The sequence below is a fragment of the Garra rufa genome, chromosome 13 (assembly GCF_049309525.1).
Source record: "Garra rufa chromosome 13, GarRuf1.0, whole genome shotgun sequence".
Taxonomy (NCBI): domain Eukaryota; kingdom Metazoa; phylum Chordata; class Actinopteri; order Cypriniformes; family Cyprinidae; genus Garra; species Garra rufa.
In genome coordinates this window covers 24587921-24604230 of record NC_133373.1, presented here as the reverse complement: position 1 = coordinate 24604230, position 16310 = coordinate 24587921, and the positions used below count along the sequence as shown (strand labels likewise).

General features: G+C 38.3%; 1 protein-coding gene across 1 annotated transcript in view; it reads right to left on the bottom strand.

The window, feature by feature from the left end:
• ppp4r4 (protein phosphatase 4, regulatory subunit 4) overlaps nucleotides 1-16310 on the bottom strand; it is a 35080-nt gene that overhangs the window by 3744 nt on the left and 15026 nt on the right. The window contains exons 3-21 of the mRNA XM_073853192.1: nucleotides 11096-11198; nucleotides 10836-10983; nucleotides 10266-10339; nucleotides 10044-10150; nucleotides 9778-9885; nucleotides 9253-9374; nucleotides 7583-7705; nucleotides 7324-7487; nucleotides 4986-5105; nucleotides 4796-4873; nucleotides 3758-3841; nucleotides 2286-2468; nucleotides 2093-2198; nucleotides 1856-2003; nucleotides 1596-1737; nucleotides 1279-1317; nucleotides 1083-1154; nucleotides 707-770; nucleotides 500-580 (exon numbers count right to left, since the gene is read on the bottom strand). Coding sequence (XP_073709293.1) covers nucleotides 500-580; nucleotides 707-770; nucleotides 1083-1154; nucleotides 1279-1317; nucleotides 1596-1737; nucleotides 1856-2003; nucleotides 2093-2198; nucleotides 2286-2468; nucleotides 3758-3841; nucleotides 4796-4873; nucleotides 4986-5105; nucleotides 7324-7487; nucleotides 7583-7705; nucleotides 9253-9374; nucleotides 9778-9885; nucleotides 10044-10150; nucleotides 10266-10339; nucleotides 10836-10983; nucleotides 11096-11198 — 2066 coding nt within the window. The remainder of the gene's footprint in view (nucleotides 1-499; nucleotides 581-706; nucleotides 771-1082; nucleotides 1155-1278; nucleotides 1318-1595; nucleotides 1738-1855; nucleotides 2004-2092; nucleotides 2199-2285; nucleotides 2469-3757; nucleotides 3842-4795; nucleotides 4874-4985; nucleotides 5106-7323; nucleotides 7488-7582; nucleotides 7706-9252; nucleotides 9375-9777; nucleotides 9886-10043; nucleotides 10151-10265; nucleotides 10340-10835; nucleotides 10984-11095; nucleotides 11199-16310) is intronic.

Genomic DNA, 16310 nt, shown 5'->3' with positions numbered 1-16310 from the left:
TAAAGATCATGTTCCATTGAGATATTTTGTAAATTTTCTTACCTTAAATATATCAAAACTTAATTTTTGATTTGTAATATGCATGTTAATTGAATAACAGCGATTTTCTCAATATTTTGACTTTTTTCAAATAGTTATATCTCGGCCAAACATTGCCCTATTCTAACAAACTATACACTAATGGAAAGCTTATTTATTTAGCTTTCAGATGTATACATTTCAAAAAATGACCCTTATGACTGGTTTTGTGGTTCAGGGTCACATTTGCTAATTTTTTCAATTTTACATTAATTTAAAAAAGATAATTAAAAAGTTCAAACGAACAGCATTTATTTAAAAAAAAAAAGTGTCACTTAAGATCAATTTAATGCATCATTGCTGTATTCATTTAATTACTGACTACAGACTTTTGAATTGTAGTGTATATAGTAAAACAAATACAATGTTTTTGCTATTCATTATTCAGTTAACATGAATGTACATCAGGAAGGATGCTAACCAGCAGAAGAGGATGATGTTGCTCCTGATGTCGATCCTGACATTCCTTTACTACCAGAAAGGCCTGATTTGCTCTCTCGTTCTGCATTACAAAAGCATTACAAACTAAAGTAAACGCCCACATACATTTGGGAATTTTACATATGTAAGCAAGCTAGTAAAACATCCAAAGTTAGAGAGAGAGGGTGCATGAATGAACATCACTCACGTTTCTTCTCCGACTGTTTATCTCCAGCTAGTTTCGCCTCACTCTGCTGTCGTTCTAGTAATTCCTGTTTTACAAAACCACAAACACAACAATAATGTGTACAATTATATTTTTGTCTTCTTTGTTTTGACATCAAAAAGTTACATTTAGAAAGTAAAGAGTCAGTCAACAGTTAAAATAGACAAATAAAAAGGTTTTGGTGTAACAAACATGAACTTGCTACCTTCATAAAATGATCACAAAAGGATAAATTGCTTAGCCTGGCTAACGCCAGACCACGTTATGACTTCGTCATGATTCGAGCGTAGACTAGAAGCGTAAATAAAATCGCGCTGCACAAGGCAGGATGGGGAAACCCAGGCTATAAATTGCTCACCATTTCAAGTAAAAGAGTCTCTTCCTTCTCCTTCTTCTGATCCAAAAGCTCTCTTTCATGCCTTTTATGATACTACAAACACAAAAGGTTATTTCAACACTAACAGTGAAACAAAATTAGCTCACAATGTTTAGAAAAAAAATAGAAAAATTAACTAAACTAAATGCAAACGGTGAAAGTAACAGATCTTTCATACCGGCTCTGTAATGTCCATTTTGTCCAGCTCCAGAACTGTCTACGAAAGCATAATAAAACAATATGAGGACTTAATTACATCTATTAATGAAATGAGTTTCAATATATTAAAAATCTTCACAAAAGACTAAAGGTATGATCACATTTACTGTTTTTAATGAGCAAAATCCTGTCAGTTCAGGTGGAATCCATGTGAAGGTGAGAGATTTCCCTACACAGACTTCGCAATTGGTTTAAGTTGGTTTGAAAGTAACTTCTCTGTGAGCTTTTTGCTAAAATTTTGCTAATGCGACCACATTTTATTAATGAGAGGCTCACCTTTCGCAAAGTTCCCACAACATCTTTGTCCTTCTCGCGGCACAACAATTTCCGCACACAGAACTCCAGCTGCTGAAGTAGATGTTTCTCTGTTGGCTTGATGGTGGATCTCAGTTTGGGTAACATATAACAGAGCTTATACCTGTGAGATGTTTATTTTTGGTTGAATAAAACAAACAATATCTAGTAATATGTTAAAGCATTAGCCACATCACAGTAAACGCAATAATAGAAGTTAAAAAATAAAGTGAGCTGTTCACCTGACATTGGCTACGGGGTCACTGACCAACTCAAGTGCTGGAATGAGGAAATGTTTGCAAAAATACGACTTGGAGAAGAGGTCTATTGTGATTTCACACAGGTCCAGATAGCGAAGCCTGTTCCAGTAGCTTCTACCTTGAGCAAGGTCTTAAATTCAGAAGAAAATACAGTCATAATCAACTGAATCACTGAATCTCTTTCACAAAAAGGTAACATAAGCAGATCCTGTTTTTTACCTTGCTTTATTTTGCTGATTATCTCTTGCCGCTGTTCCTGTTTGCGGTTGTACCGCAAGAACACACATAACGTCCTGACAGCTTCCCGCTGGACTGGTAGAACATTCTAAAACAGTGTAAACAGAAGGAAGATGGAATATAAACTTAAAATTGAGAGAATGTACAGAAAGGTGTGTGAAAGTAAGAGGTTTACATTGGTAGTGATGATGCTGAACATTCTCGGGAAGAAACGGAAGTAGATCTGGTCTCCAGAGATGACGCGGGGCAGACAGGAGTAGCACTGGAGGAGTTTCTCATGACCCCGCCAGTGCAGAGATGATGCCGCTTTCTGCTCTGCTGCTACCAAAGCAGGCACCAAGTCCGGTATATTCACCTGCTGTAAGACGATGAGAGTAATGTCAGTAAGATTTGCTTTATTTTATTTATTTTTTTTTAAGTATTTTTATACTTTTATTCAGCAAGGACACAATAAATTGATCAAAAGTGGCAGGCAAGACCATTAAATTGTTAACAAAAAATTAAATTACTTAAAAAATACATTAAAACAGAACATTAAAGCCTTATACAAACTGTTATGTTTTATTATGTTATTTTTGACAGTTCTTGTCATTTTGCCAATAATTTAATTGATTAATTAAAATATAAATAAATGTATTCAATATTTTTAAATAACAAAATAATATTTAAAATGTTTAGTATTAGTTTATTACTGTTAGGACCATAAATATTGCATAAATAACAAAACTAGTGCTGCCCAAACAATTAATTGCAAATAATCACATTGAAAATAAATTTTTGTGTTTACATAATATATATGTGTGTGTACTGTGTATATTTATAAATAAACACACATACATGTATATATTTAAGAAATATTTACATATATATATATATATATATAATTATATTATTTACATATACATATATATTATAATTATATATCATTATATAAGTATATTATATATAAATATAAATATTAATATACACTACCAGTCAAAAGTTTTTACTATTTTTTAAAGAAATCTCTTCTGCTCACCAATCTTGCATTTACTTGATCCAAAATACAGCAAAAGCAATAATATTGTGAAATATTTTTACTTTTTACTATATATTTTAAGATGCAATTTATTCCAGTGATCAAAGCTACATTTTCAGTATCATTACATCAGTACATTTTCAGAAAAATTCTACTCTGCTGTTTTCAACATAATAATAATAATAAATGTTTTTGAGCAGTAAATCAGAACATTAGAATGTGACTAAGGGTAATGCTGGTAAAGATTTAGCTTTGAAATCACAGGAATAAATTACATAAAAATTATTCAAATAGAAAACAGTTTAAATTCAATTAAAATCCATTTTTAAATACAATAAATATTTCAAATTTGTACTGTTTTTGCTGTACTTTGGATAAAATTACTGCAGGCGTGGTGAGCAGAAGATACATCTTTAAAAAAAACAAAAAATCCTACTGTTCAAAAACTAGTAGTGTATAATACATATATATTACTTAAATATATACATATTTGTATGTATATTTATAGCCATACACACACATATATTACGTTAACACAAACCTTTTGATTAATCGATTTTGACAGCACTAATTAAAACTAAAAGTCTAAAAGACAACGCTAACTAAATAATCAAAAGTAAAGCAGATACCTTGCTCTCAGGTCCTGCTCCCTCGCCTCTGGAAGTGGCCAGCTCTAAAGTCTCTTGAAGATTGTTCAACAGCGCATCCAATACCTGCAGATTCAAAAGCATTAAGCTAATGCTAATCTAAGCCCTTCAAATCAACAAAGCTTTTTTGTCATCAGACATTTCAGAAACATTTATTTCAACCCAGGAAGGGATTCTAAAATTAGAGATAAGCTGGTGTGAGATCACTGACTATAACAGATAGTCTATAATGTTGGGTTTCCATCATCATTAATCATGAAAATCACTATGTCTGATGGCTCGGGGAGCTTTGCACTATATTGGATGCTAATGCAGTGTGTGACTAACAGCGCTCAGAGGATCATGACAGAATAAACAATACCACACTCTAGCCTTATCTAGGGAGGTGCAATGCATTCATTCATCCTACACAGTTGCATGCAACCTCCGCAAAGGCTCACATACTTGTGCACATAGCCTTACACACACACACACACACACGTAGGCATGGTATGTCTGGCGCCTGTGAAGAATTTTTGGTAGTTTGGTGTTAAAGGTGATTAGTGTAACTTTTTTGATGTTGAAACAGTTTTTAAATGGATTGCAAATGCAAAAGTGTTTGGAAAACCTGCCATTTTTCTCATTTCTTTAAGTGCTGCAGAAATTACACACTTTACCTTTAAGGTCTACATGTAGTCCATCTTTGTTAATATGTTACAAAGACAGAACCAAATAATTTTATTTCTCTGCTCTACACACAGTCTAGAAGGGAATTTCTTGTCTATTGTCTTGTCTAACGAATGGGCATCCAAATACAGGAGGTTACATTAAGTGCAATTGGCCATGCGGCTATTTGTTCATTTGAACTTAGCAGTTAGTAGAGGTCCTGAGAAAGACTGAATCTTTCTGTGAAGAAAGTAGCGATGTCTCGCACAGCACAGTGTGCCAAGAAAATGACTGTTCTGACTGAAGCTGTCACAGACAGCTGAAAGCTCTTTTAATAAACAAACACACACACACAAAGCTTTTTTCAGGTCTCACCTCTAATGAGTCATCCTGCAGCAAAGTGATTAGCTCTTTGTGTATGTAATGCACATTTGGGCCCAGCAATTTGACCACCTAATGCAGAGGGATTAGAAAAGATGGTATTGTTTGTGCTCTACCTGTCAAAATGTGAGTCACATTGTGTACCATGACAAAAATATGTTTAAATGAGATTCTGAGTTTGTACCTCGTGGAAACCACCAGCTGCCGTCCTCCGTACTGAAATCTCAGGATCATGACAAAGACTTGAGAAGGTACGATATAATTCAGACAGAAAGTGGTTTGGATCGGCAAATAACACTATGGCCTGCAAATAAATACAGAGAAGATCCACAGACATGCTTATAAATTATTCAAGAAAGTAACCTTAAAATATATACTATTGCTACTAAATATTTCAAATAAATGCTGTTCTTTTGAATTTTCTTTTTCTTGTCATCAAAGAATCCTGAAAAAACATGATTTTCACAAAAATATTAAGTAGCACAATGGTTTTCAACACTGATAAAAATTAAGAAATGTTTCCAAATCAAAATCAGCATATTAAAATGATTGTCCTTGATCATGAACATCTTCTTTGTCATTACAGTTATAAATTACATTTAAAAATATATTCAGATAGAAAAGTTTGTTTAAATTTCATTAATATTTTACAGTACTACTGTTTTTACTATATTTTTGATCAAATCAATACAGCCTTCGTAAGAAAAGCATGACAAAATATGGTAGTGTAGTTCAGACAAAAATAAAAATTATTATAATAAAAATCGTATTGCATTGCGAATTGAGTTAACCGTTACATCCTTTTTTTTGAGTTGTATCTTTTCAATGATCCAGTTGCAGCCCACTGAAAAGCAACAGTATCAGCGAATAACAACTTATATACAGTTCCCTGCGAAAGAATTCATACCCCATTTTTTCCACAATTTATGTTGTTGCCTTTTGTTAAACTGCTTTAAATTACTTTTTTCCACATCAATCTACACTCCACACACCATAATTGCAAAGAAAAAAACTGGTTTTTAACATCTTTGCAAATTAATTAAAAATAAAAAAAACTTTAATGATTCCATTGCATAAGTATTCATACCCTTATCTGGGACAGTTGAAATTTAGCTTAGGAGCATTCATATTGCTTGTAGATGTTACTACACTACACAAAAACCAAACCCTGAGGTAAAATAAAATAAAAAACTGCCTGTAGAGCTAAGAGACAGAATTGCATCAAGCCACACATCTGGAGAGGAGTTCAGAAAAAAATCTGCTGCATTGAAGGTTCACAGAAGCATAGGCTAGAGTGGTGACCAAGAACATGATGGTCACTCTAGTTGAGCTCCATGATCATATATGCAGATGGGAGAAATTACAGAAGGACAAACATCACTGCAATACGATCTGGGGTTTATGCTGGTGTGGCAAAATGCAATCCTCTCCTCAGTGACGACACACATAAAAACATACTTGGAATTGGCAAAAAAAACACCTTAAGGACCCCCAGACTGTAAGAAACAAGATAATGTGGTCTAATGAAAATCAATTCCAAGCATCATGTTGGAAGGAAACCAGGCACTGCTCATCATCTGCAGAGTACCATCCCAAAAGTAAAGTGTGCTGGTAGCAGCCGCATGATGTGGGGCTGTTTTTCAGCAGCAGGGACTCAGCGACTCATCAGAAGAAAAGCTCAATGCACCAAAATATTGAGACAGCCTTAATGAAAACTCAGTCCAGGTTCACATTCAACAGGGCAAAGACCCTATAAGCACATAGTAAGAGTGGCTTACAGACAACTTTCATCATGCTTTTGGGCCCTTTTTAAAAAGCCTGAAAGCTTCAATGTGTAAATGATGACAGAATTTCCATATTTGGGTGAACTGGTCTTTACATTTTTTAATGGCTTCTTAGACATAACTTCCAGCCACCTACATCTCAGACTGTTCGCAAACTTATTCTGAATGACTAGTCTATATATAACCACACTAGCAACAAAGGACCACTTCAGACATGGATGATGGAGCAGTCAGAGGTCTAATTTCCTCAAATGAGTTGTTGAGCTATTCTAGAAGACTTGCCTTCACTGACAGACGTTAAAAATAGCCAACAGTGCCATAAAAATATTCTGAAATATTAAACTTTTCAAAAAACAAGTATTTTTTGAAAACAATGCCTAAACAACAAAGTAGACTTACAATAAACTGCAAGGCAGTTTTGTTTAGACTTCAGGCCAAAACAACTGGGACCTTGGAACACAAAACCAGTCATAAGGGTACATTTTTTGACTAAATAAGCTTTCCATTGATGTATGGTTTGTTAGGATAGGACAATATTTGGCTGAGATACAACTATTTGAAAATCTGGAATCAGAGTATGCAAGAAAAAAATTAAAATAAAAATTAAAGTTGTCCATATGAAGTTTTGATATATTTATGGTAAGAAATGTAAAAATACAATGTATTGTTGGCTATTTCTACAAATATAATACTGGATTGTGTTCCAGGGTCACAATTATGGAAAGCAGGGAAACTCACAGGAAAGTTGTAGGCACAGTTCCTGCGCACTAGGGCGTATTTGTTCTCCAGCTCCAGTGGGTAGGGCTGGCTCTCGCAATGCCCATTTTCATGCTGCAGTCCCAGACAGCACAGCTTCTTATAAAACTCCAGAAACCAGAGGTGCTGCTCGTCAGTAAAAGACTCTGTTCAAATTAAAGGTACAAAAATCCATATCATGACTCAAGGTTTGTAATCTTAAAACATTTCAGAAAGACGTAAACAGGAAGCGAACAGTCACCTGAGAGTCCGTGACAAAGCTTTCCATACTGGAAGGACAAGGAGGCCAGCACTGCCTCATCTCCTTTGAAGCATTTTTCACAAAATGCCTTCACCAAGGGAAATATGACACAAGTCCTGTCATCTATGAAAAATGGTGACAGAAAAGAGGGGAGGGTGAGAGGATGACAGTGAGAGTGTGAGACAAGTTTCAACAACTTTTCATAAAGGAGCCACATGCCAGTATCTAAATCTGATGTCCCAGCATGAGCTTAATGTGTGGAAATAACAAGAAGCTGCATCTGATGATATGAGCAGGTACACAGCATGCGTTTCAAACACATCTCTGTGGAACAATAGGAAGCGCAAATGTTTTCACACCTCTCTGACACATCTCTGTTTCTCTGTTATTTAACTGCATTTCAGATTGTCTGACTTCCACAGCAGAAAAGCTAATAAACAAGACACTACAGCTAAAAAGGCTAAACATTTTAACTTATAGATATCAGCATACTTCCCCAGCTGATTAATCACAGTGTACATTAAGGGAATAGTTCACCCAAAAATTAAAATTCTGTCATTAATTACTCACCCTCATGTCGTTCCAAACCCGTAAGATTAAGATTAGGATTAAGATTAAGATATTTTAAATGAGCTTTCTGACCCTCCATAGGCAGCAATACAACTGACACGTTCAAGACCCAAAAAGTAAGTAAGGACATCATTAATCAGAGATCATTTAATAAAGTCATTATTTTTGTTTCCTTTGCACAAAATAGTATTTTCGTAGCTTCATAAAATTAAGGTTGAACCACTGATGTCACATGGACTATTTAACAATGTCTTCACTACCTTACTGTGCCTTGAACATGTCCGTTGCGTTGCTGTCTATGGAGGGTCAGAAAGCTCTTGGATTTCATCAAAAATGTCTTAATTTGTGTTCTGAAAATGAATAAAATGGCTCTCACAGCTTTGGAATGACATAAGTGAGTAATTAATGACAATGTTCATTTTTAGGTGAACTATCCCTTTAAGACAACTGTTTTGTTTTTACAAGTGATCTGAAATGAGACATTTTAAGCAGTGTTTTTGAAAGAAGCTTCTCCAAGGTTGTAATGTAAAGCAGTATTGTAAAATATTATTACAATTGAAAATAAAATAAAAATTGTTTTAAATAGAAATCTTATGTGACATCAAGGACCATACCAACCCTATATTTTTAAGTCTCGTGGGTTGGTATGACATAAGTGAGTAATTAATGACAGAATTTTCATTTTTAGGTGAACTATCTCTTTTTTAGACAATTGTTTGGTTTTACAAGGTATCTGAAATGTTGTTTAAATATGCAAATGAGGCCTTATCTAATTAAATACGTGTTAATTTGCATACAATTCCAGAACAGAAATATATAACACATGTTAAATGTTTTTACAGAGGAGATTTTGAATGTCTTTATCACTGCATAAATCAGATAATACTGTCAACAGCCAGACAACCTTAATGAAAAAGACACTTAAATGTGTATTTTGGATGTTTTCTGTCTATTAGTCTTGGAAGAGAAAAAAACAGTGCATGAAAAAAGTGGTTAAAATGCATTAAAATTAACTTAACTTTTTGTTAATTAATGGTTGTCATTTCTGTTCTAATAACTAATATAAGACTCAAAATTAATAAACACTGTGAATGGCTTACCACTATCAAACATTTCTAAGAGGTTGATGATGGTGTCGAAAGCTGCCAGTCTCACAGTACTGGCTTCATCTTGGGCCAGCTCAACCAGTTCAGGGAGCACTTCAACTTTAGTGTGATCCAGCCTGGGACAAAGCAAATATAGACAAACTAGTCTTACGATCCATACTGATGACACATAAATGTTCACCGGAAAAGTTATTTCTAACAGAACATCCCAAAGTGCTTAAGCATCAGTCTGCCACATTATACAAAACTTCCATCCCTTAGTTTTAAATATGTGAGAAAAAATGTCTCACATTCAAAAGAAGTGGCAAAAACAAATACTCAGTTGTTAATTGAAAATTTAATACAAAAACTAAAAAAAAAATAATATACACTATACATATACTACACATCTAATGTCTGTGAATCGAGTTCAGTACTCTTCCATATAGGAAAAAGTCATTTAGACTTAATGCTGGCAGCATGAGATATTCAAATAACAGAATGTTCTTTTTAACGTCTCTCTGCTTTATATCTTTTTACCCGATTCCCCTGGTGATGTTCTCCAGCTGGCGGCACATGCAGGCGCGCACCTCGTACTCTACGTCCTGGCATAACGACCTGATCAGTGGCAAAAGGTCTTTTTTCACTCTGCAGAGAAAAGTCATGGTAGACATTTGAAGTTAGCAAATAAGCTTAAACATCATTACTTTAAAAATAAAATTATTCTATGTTAGTAATATTAAATAATAGGTTATTCATGTTCTCTTAGTTGATTGGTCAAGTGGTGTTTTCACTGTATAACTTACATTGATGACTCAAACTTGCCAACAACTTTTCCTAAGATGCGACAGCTGGCCAGACGTGCCGGGACAGACTGGGAGAGCTGATGTTTCGATAATAGAGGACTCAGTATCTGTGCAAACAATCAATCAAAGCAAATTGAATTTTAATTCTTGCTGATTGCTAATTTCTATGGTATATCCCATGGGTTTAGAAATGACAGACAGGAGAAATGCAGCTGTTATTACCTCTTGCCTGATGGTTTCCTTTGGTAAAGCATCAATTGCTGACAGCAATGTCTCCAACCAAGCATTGCTGACCACTGTTAAAAATAAAGATATATTAGCTGATTGTGTCTTTGAAATGCAATAATATGCATATCTCACTCTGTGCACACATTACTGTTCAAAAGCTTTGGGTCTGTAAAATTGAAAACAATTTTAAACAATGTTTTTGAAGGAGGTTGCAAAGTAAAGCAGTAGTATTGTGAAATATTATTACAATTTAAAATAACTCTTTTCTATTTTAAAATATTTCAAAATTTCATTTATTTAAAATAGAGATCTTATGTAACATTTTAAACATTTTTACAGTAAAATTTAATCAAATTAATGCATCCTTTCTGAATAAAACTAAAAAAGGACCATATTGACCCCATATTTTTGAACAGTAGTGTTTGTTAAATTGTATTCCACTCACAAGACTGCAAATAACAAGGAATCATGCATTCAAGTAAGATGTTGAAAAATAAAATATCATCAAATTTCTTGTATATACATTCTACAGGTGCTTTACAAGCTTTCTCAAAAAATGTCAACCTGTGTCCCTGTGGTCGAGATTCAGGAGAACTATCTGCAAGATTGAGTGGGTGTGTGTCTGGATCAGGACAATGTCATCTTGGAGGACCGTCAGGAAAGATCCTGCTGCGGCGAGCTGCATATCTGCCCCAGCTACATGGAGCACTTCCTGTTGAGGTAGAAGAAGGAGCTCTGTATGTTTGTTCACAAACAGCACACACTAAGAAGTCATAGAAGGGTCTTAACAACAAAAAGCAATAAATGAAATACGTTTGACCTACCCTGACTTTTGGCACCACCCTGCGAAAGGTCTCTGCTGGGTTTTGACGCACCAGGATTGGCAGGTTGATGATCACGCTGGCCCGCTGGACATCCTCACCAGAACTGAACAACATAGAAATATGGCTGGTGATATAAATAACATGGTTGTAGTTCTGCTGTATTTCATAACTTATTGTCTGACATTTATCTTATGTGCTGCATTTATGTACCATATTTATTTAAAATATGCAAAGTAAAGTCTGCTGCAGTTCAGATGTGAGATTCCAGTCTCGATGCTCAATTGCTTGTATTGACAGCAGTCTTGTGCTGACAGTCTTGTTTTAGCTTCTTTTAGTTCATACTGTTCTTACTTCTATATATTGTATTTCTTTCTTGCTGTATTCTTTAAAAAAAGGGCTAGGTTTGCAAAAATGTTCTTAAGAAAAAATTTAAGAAATACCATGGGTATTAATACTTTATATAATTGAATGGCTTAATATAAAGTAAATTGTGTATTTTACTGAAATATGTAGTAGAAAACCCATGAAAGATTTATGTTATTTTAAAAAAATCAATTATTCAATTATTCAATTATTTCGATACTGGCACTACTGTTTCTAATTTTACCACAACACAACACGAAATAAGCCACTCTGACAATAAAATACTGAAACAAAGCCATTGTACAGCTTTTTGGCTGTCATTTTCAATCGAAGGGCGACATGAGAAGTCACTTTACTGCTTTCGTAGCGATAAGAAGAGGAGTAAAGAATGGGAAGATGCCTGTGGACAAATAAAACTTCCTAAAGACACGCGTCTCTGTTCTCTCCACTTTAGCCCTGATACCTTTGAGGCTTTTAGTAGACCACAGCTACTGAAAGCGCTTATAAACGACAGAGATAAGAAAAACTTGAACTAGATGCAATCCTGGTAAATATGCCGCTGTGGACCCCCAAATGAAAATCCTTGTTTTATTGTATACTGAATATTTCTGTAGGTATCTTTTGTACTAGTTCACACTTGTTTGCATTTGTTCAGGAAGCACTCCTTTCCTACGGGAACGGATGATGATGAGTTGCATGCTTGCCATCTGTTGATCACAATGAGCTCTTTTGTGAAACCAAAGCACTTTTTGTAATTTGCTCTCTGTATAGGAGTGTCTGTTAAATGCCTTCCATGTAAATGGTTTAAACGCCAGTGAACTACTGCTGTGCCCTGCATTGATGCAGCACTGAATTTAGCTTTTTACTGTAAATGTATTATCCCAGCCCTGCGACCTTCTGTGCCTCAGCGCAGTCCCGTGGAGCTGCCAGAGCACTACGCTTTCCCGCCAGCCGGGCTGAGCGTCTCCTTTGGCTCCGTATATCAATCGCCAGGGCGGTCTCTGCTCCCCTCGCATGTCACAACTCGCCCGCCGTCTGCTCCTCTGGAGTCAAACGTGGCTGAAATCGCTACGTGCCATTCACATACCAGGGGAACTCAACCATGCAGCTGATCAGCTCTCACAGCAGTCCACCCACCCTGGAGAATGGCGACTCCACCCCGAGACAGTCCAGCTGATTTGGAGTCATTTCGGCGAGGCACAGATAGATCTGTTCGCCTCCCCCGAATCCTCCCACTGCCAGCTCTTTTTCTCCCTGACCGAGGCTTCCCTTGGCAGAGACGCGCTGGCACACAGCTGGCCTCCGGGGCCCAAGTACAGTACGCCTTTCTCCCAGTGAGCCTCCTTGCACAGACCCTGTGCAAGATCAGGGAGGACAAGGAGAAGGTCTTATTGGTTGCGCCACACTGGCCCACCCGGACCTGGTTCCCAGAACTCATTTCCCTCACGGCAGCCCCTCCCTGGAAGATCCCCTTGAGGAAGGACCTTCTTTCTCAGGGGATGGGCACAATTTGGCACCCGCGCCCCGATCTGTGGATCCTGCACATCTGGCTGTTGGACGGAATGCGTCAGACCTCGCTGGTCTTCCCCAGGCCGTGGTAAATACCATCACTCAGTCCCGAGCCCCCTCTACAAGGCAGGCTTACGCACTGAGGTGGGGTCTGTTCGTTGACTGGTGTTCCTCTCGGGGAGAGGACCCACAGAGATGCATGATTGCAGTAGTGCTTTCCTTCCTGCAAGAGAAGTTGGAGCGCAGGCTGTCCCCTTTGACTCTCAAAGTGTACGTTGCTGCCATTGCAGCGTATCACGATGCAGTGGATGGAACATCCCTTGGTAAGCACCAACTCATTGTGAGGTTCCTGCGAGGTGCGAGAAGGATTAATCCTCCCAGACCGCACCTCATACCCTCTTGGGATCTCTCCGTCGCCCTCCGTGGCCTACGGGAAGCCCCATTCGAGCCACTTGCGTCAGTTGAGCTGAAATTCCTGTCTCTTAAGACAGCGCTCCTGACTGCCCTGGCCTCCATCAAGAGGGTAGGGGACCTACAAGCCTTCTCTGTCAGCGAAACATGCCTTGAGTTTGGGCCGGGAGATTCTCACGCCATCCTGAGACCCCGGCCTGGTTATGTGCCCAAGGATCCCACCACGCCCTTCCGCGATCAGGTGGTGAACCTGTAAGCTCTGACCCCGGAGGAGGCAGACCCAGCTTCTGCGCTGTTATGCCCTGTTCGTGCTCTGCGCATATATGTAGACCGTACTCGGCACTTCAGACGCACCGTGCAGCTCTTTGTCTGCTTCGGAGGTCAGCAGAACGGGAATGCTGTCTCCAAACAGAGGTTGGCCCATTGGGTGGTGGAAGCCATCTCCCTGTCTTACTTATATCAGGGAGAGCCATGCCCCTATGCGTTGGCTCATGGCACCTCACTAGCAGATATCTGTAAAGCTGCCGGCTGGGCGACACCTAATACCTTCGCTAGGTTCTACAACCTTCGCGTAGAGGCCGTTTCCTCCCGTGTCTTAACATAGACTTCAGGTGAGCGGGAGAACGGCTGGTGTTGGCTTGCTGCGCCATTGCCACGTGGATCCGTGCACCATATTCCCAGAATGTTCCCTCCGGCGAACCCTGGGTCCTCCATGCCCAGCAGTCAGGCCTAGATGCGGAGTAGTCCCTGACTGTGATCCTGCCTGGGTCTATCTTTATGGATATATTGAATTATTCTCATTTCCACATGTAAAGATCTCATGTGCTCCGCCCCCCCCAACCCATGCTTCAGTACCTCTGGCATCCCTGTGGGGCCCCCTCTACTGGCCCCCAGGGCATTGGGAAGGTTACGTTACAATTTCCATCTGCTTACACGTCCGCCTGTCAGCACGTGGGGGTTGTGCGTAACGCGGCGTCAGGGTCGTGGCCTGTTCCATAGGGTCTGTTCCCATATGTAACATCATAGTGAAACGACTGAAGGGGAACGTCTAGGTTACGAAGGTAACCCTCGTTCCCTGAAGGAGGGAATGGAGACGTTACATCCCCTGCCACGACCCTGGCGTCGCGCTGACCCGGCTCGATCCGGCTCCTCAGCAAAAGCCTGAATGACTGGCTGCATGCCGCCATCTTATATACCCGCATGTACGGGGCATGGCTTGGCATGCAAATGCCACTCGCCAATTTTCATTGGCCTTTTGAATAAGGCTCAGAGATGATTGGACTCTCAAGCGAGTTCCCATATGTAACGTCTCCGTTCCCTCCTTCAGGGAACAAGAGCCGCTTTTCCACTATCGGGCCGAACCGTTCTCAATGCGTAACCGTTCTGTTCCGTGCCAATTCGGGCCAGTCGGCACGGATACGGTTTGATTTTCCACTGCGGTGCAGATAACGGAACGATTTGGAATGTAAATACAAATGCGTCAGTCGTTGCCTTGGTAATGCAAGAGTAGGCAGCCCCGCTTTTATTGTCCTTTTGGACGCGATATGTATGTCTGAGTTTTTTTATTTTTTCCCGGCACTGTTTTGAACTTTTCTTAATGCCCTTCTCTGCAAGACACTGCACTATAATTAAAAAAAAACTTTTTCGTTTCTCTTTGCACCCTCCAGCTGTTGTTGTTTCTTTCTGCCCAAATACCAATATTACAGCAAATGTTTCATCCACAGACCAAAGTGTCTCAGCCATTTGTATTTATATTTACCGTATCTGTTTACTGCGCACCCGCTTAGCCATAGAGAAACTGGTAGCCAGGCAACAGAGTGGCGACGCCATGCAAACGCATTTTATCAGCCCGGTTCAGCACGGTTGTCTAACCGTGCCGAGAATTCCGGGCCGAGAACGGTTTGTAATCGTTCCGTGCCGTACCAGGCTCAGGTGGAAACACAACTGGAACTGTACCCGACCGTTCTAAGAACGGTTCGGCCCGATAGTGGAAAAGCGGCTAAGGGTTACCTTCGTAACCTAGACGTTGACAGTGTTAGCTTAAAAATGCTAAAGTCATTGTGACCCACCTAAAAAAGGCGTTTTGGAAGTTGAAATCAATAGTACTTTTGACAAAAATGTACAGTTACAAGAGATGAACACTCTAGCCATGTATTTTTTTTCTCAGTCGAAAAGAAATCAAGGTTTTTGAGGCGAACATTTCAGGATTTTACTCCATATAGTGGACGTTAATGAGAGCCAACGGGTTGAAATTTAAATTGTAGTTTGAATGCAGCTTCAAAGGGCTCTACATGATCCCAGCCAAAGAATAAGGGTCTTATCTAGTGAAACGATTGGTCATTTTCTTAAAAAAATAAAAATGTATATACTTTTTAACCACAAATGCTCATCACGCATTATGTTATCACACTGGGAAGGTCATGTGCGATTAGTTCTTCATCTATGTACATTGCTTTAAAAAGGTAGAGTAGGGTCCATCTCATTTTCTCATTGTTTTACCTTTTTTTATAAAGAGCATTTGACTTTCTTTGCATGTTCACTTTGTAAACACTGAGTCAGTACTTCCTTTCCAATGTGACTATGTAATGCATGAAGTCTAGATAGTGCAAGATAAGCTTTTGTGGTTAAAAAGTATATACATTTTTATTTTTTTATTTTTTAAAAATAACCGATCGGTTTGCTAGATAAGTCTCTTATTCCTCAGCTGGGAACATGTAGAGACCTTTGAAGCTGCATTAAAACTGCAATTTAGACTTTCAACCCATTGGCTCCCATTGAAGTCAACTATGGAGAAAAATCCTGGAATGTTTTCCTCAAAAACCAGCAGATTCTAAAAATTTTATTTTTTTGCACCAACACAGTCCAAGAACATTTGGTTGATTAGTAAGAAAAAAAGAGCACAATCATGACCCTTTAATTACTACCTTTCATT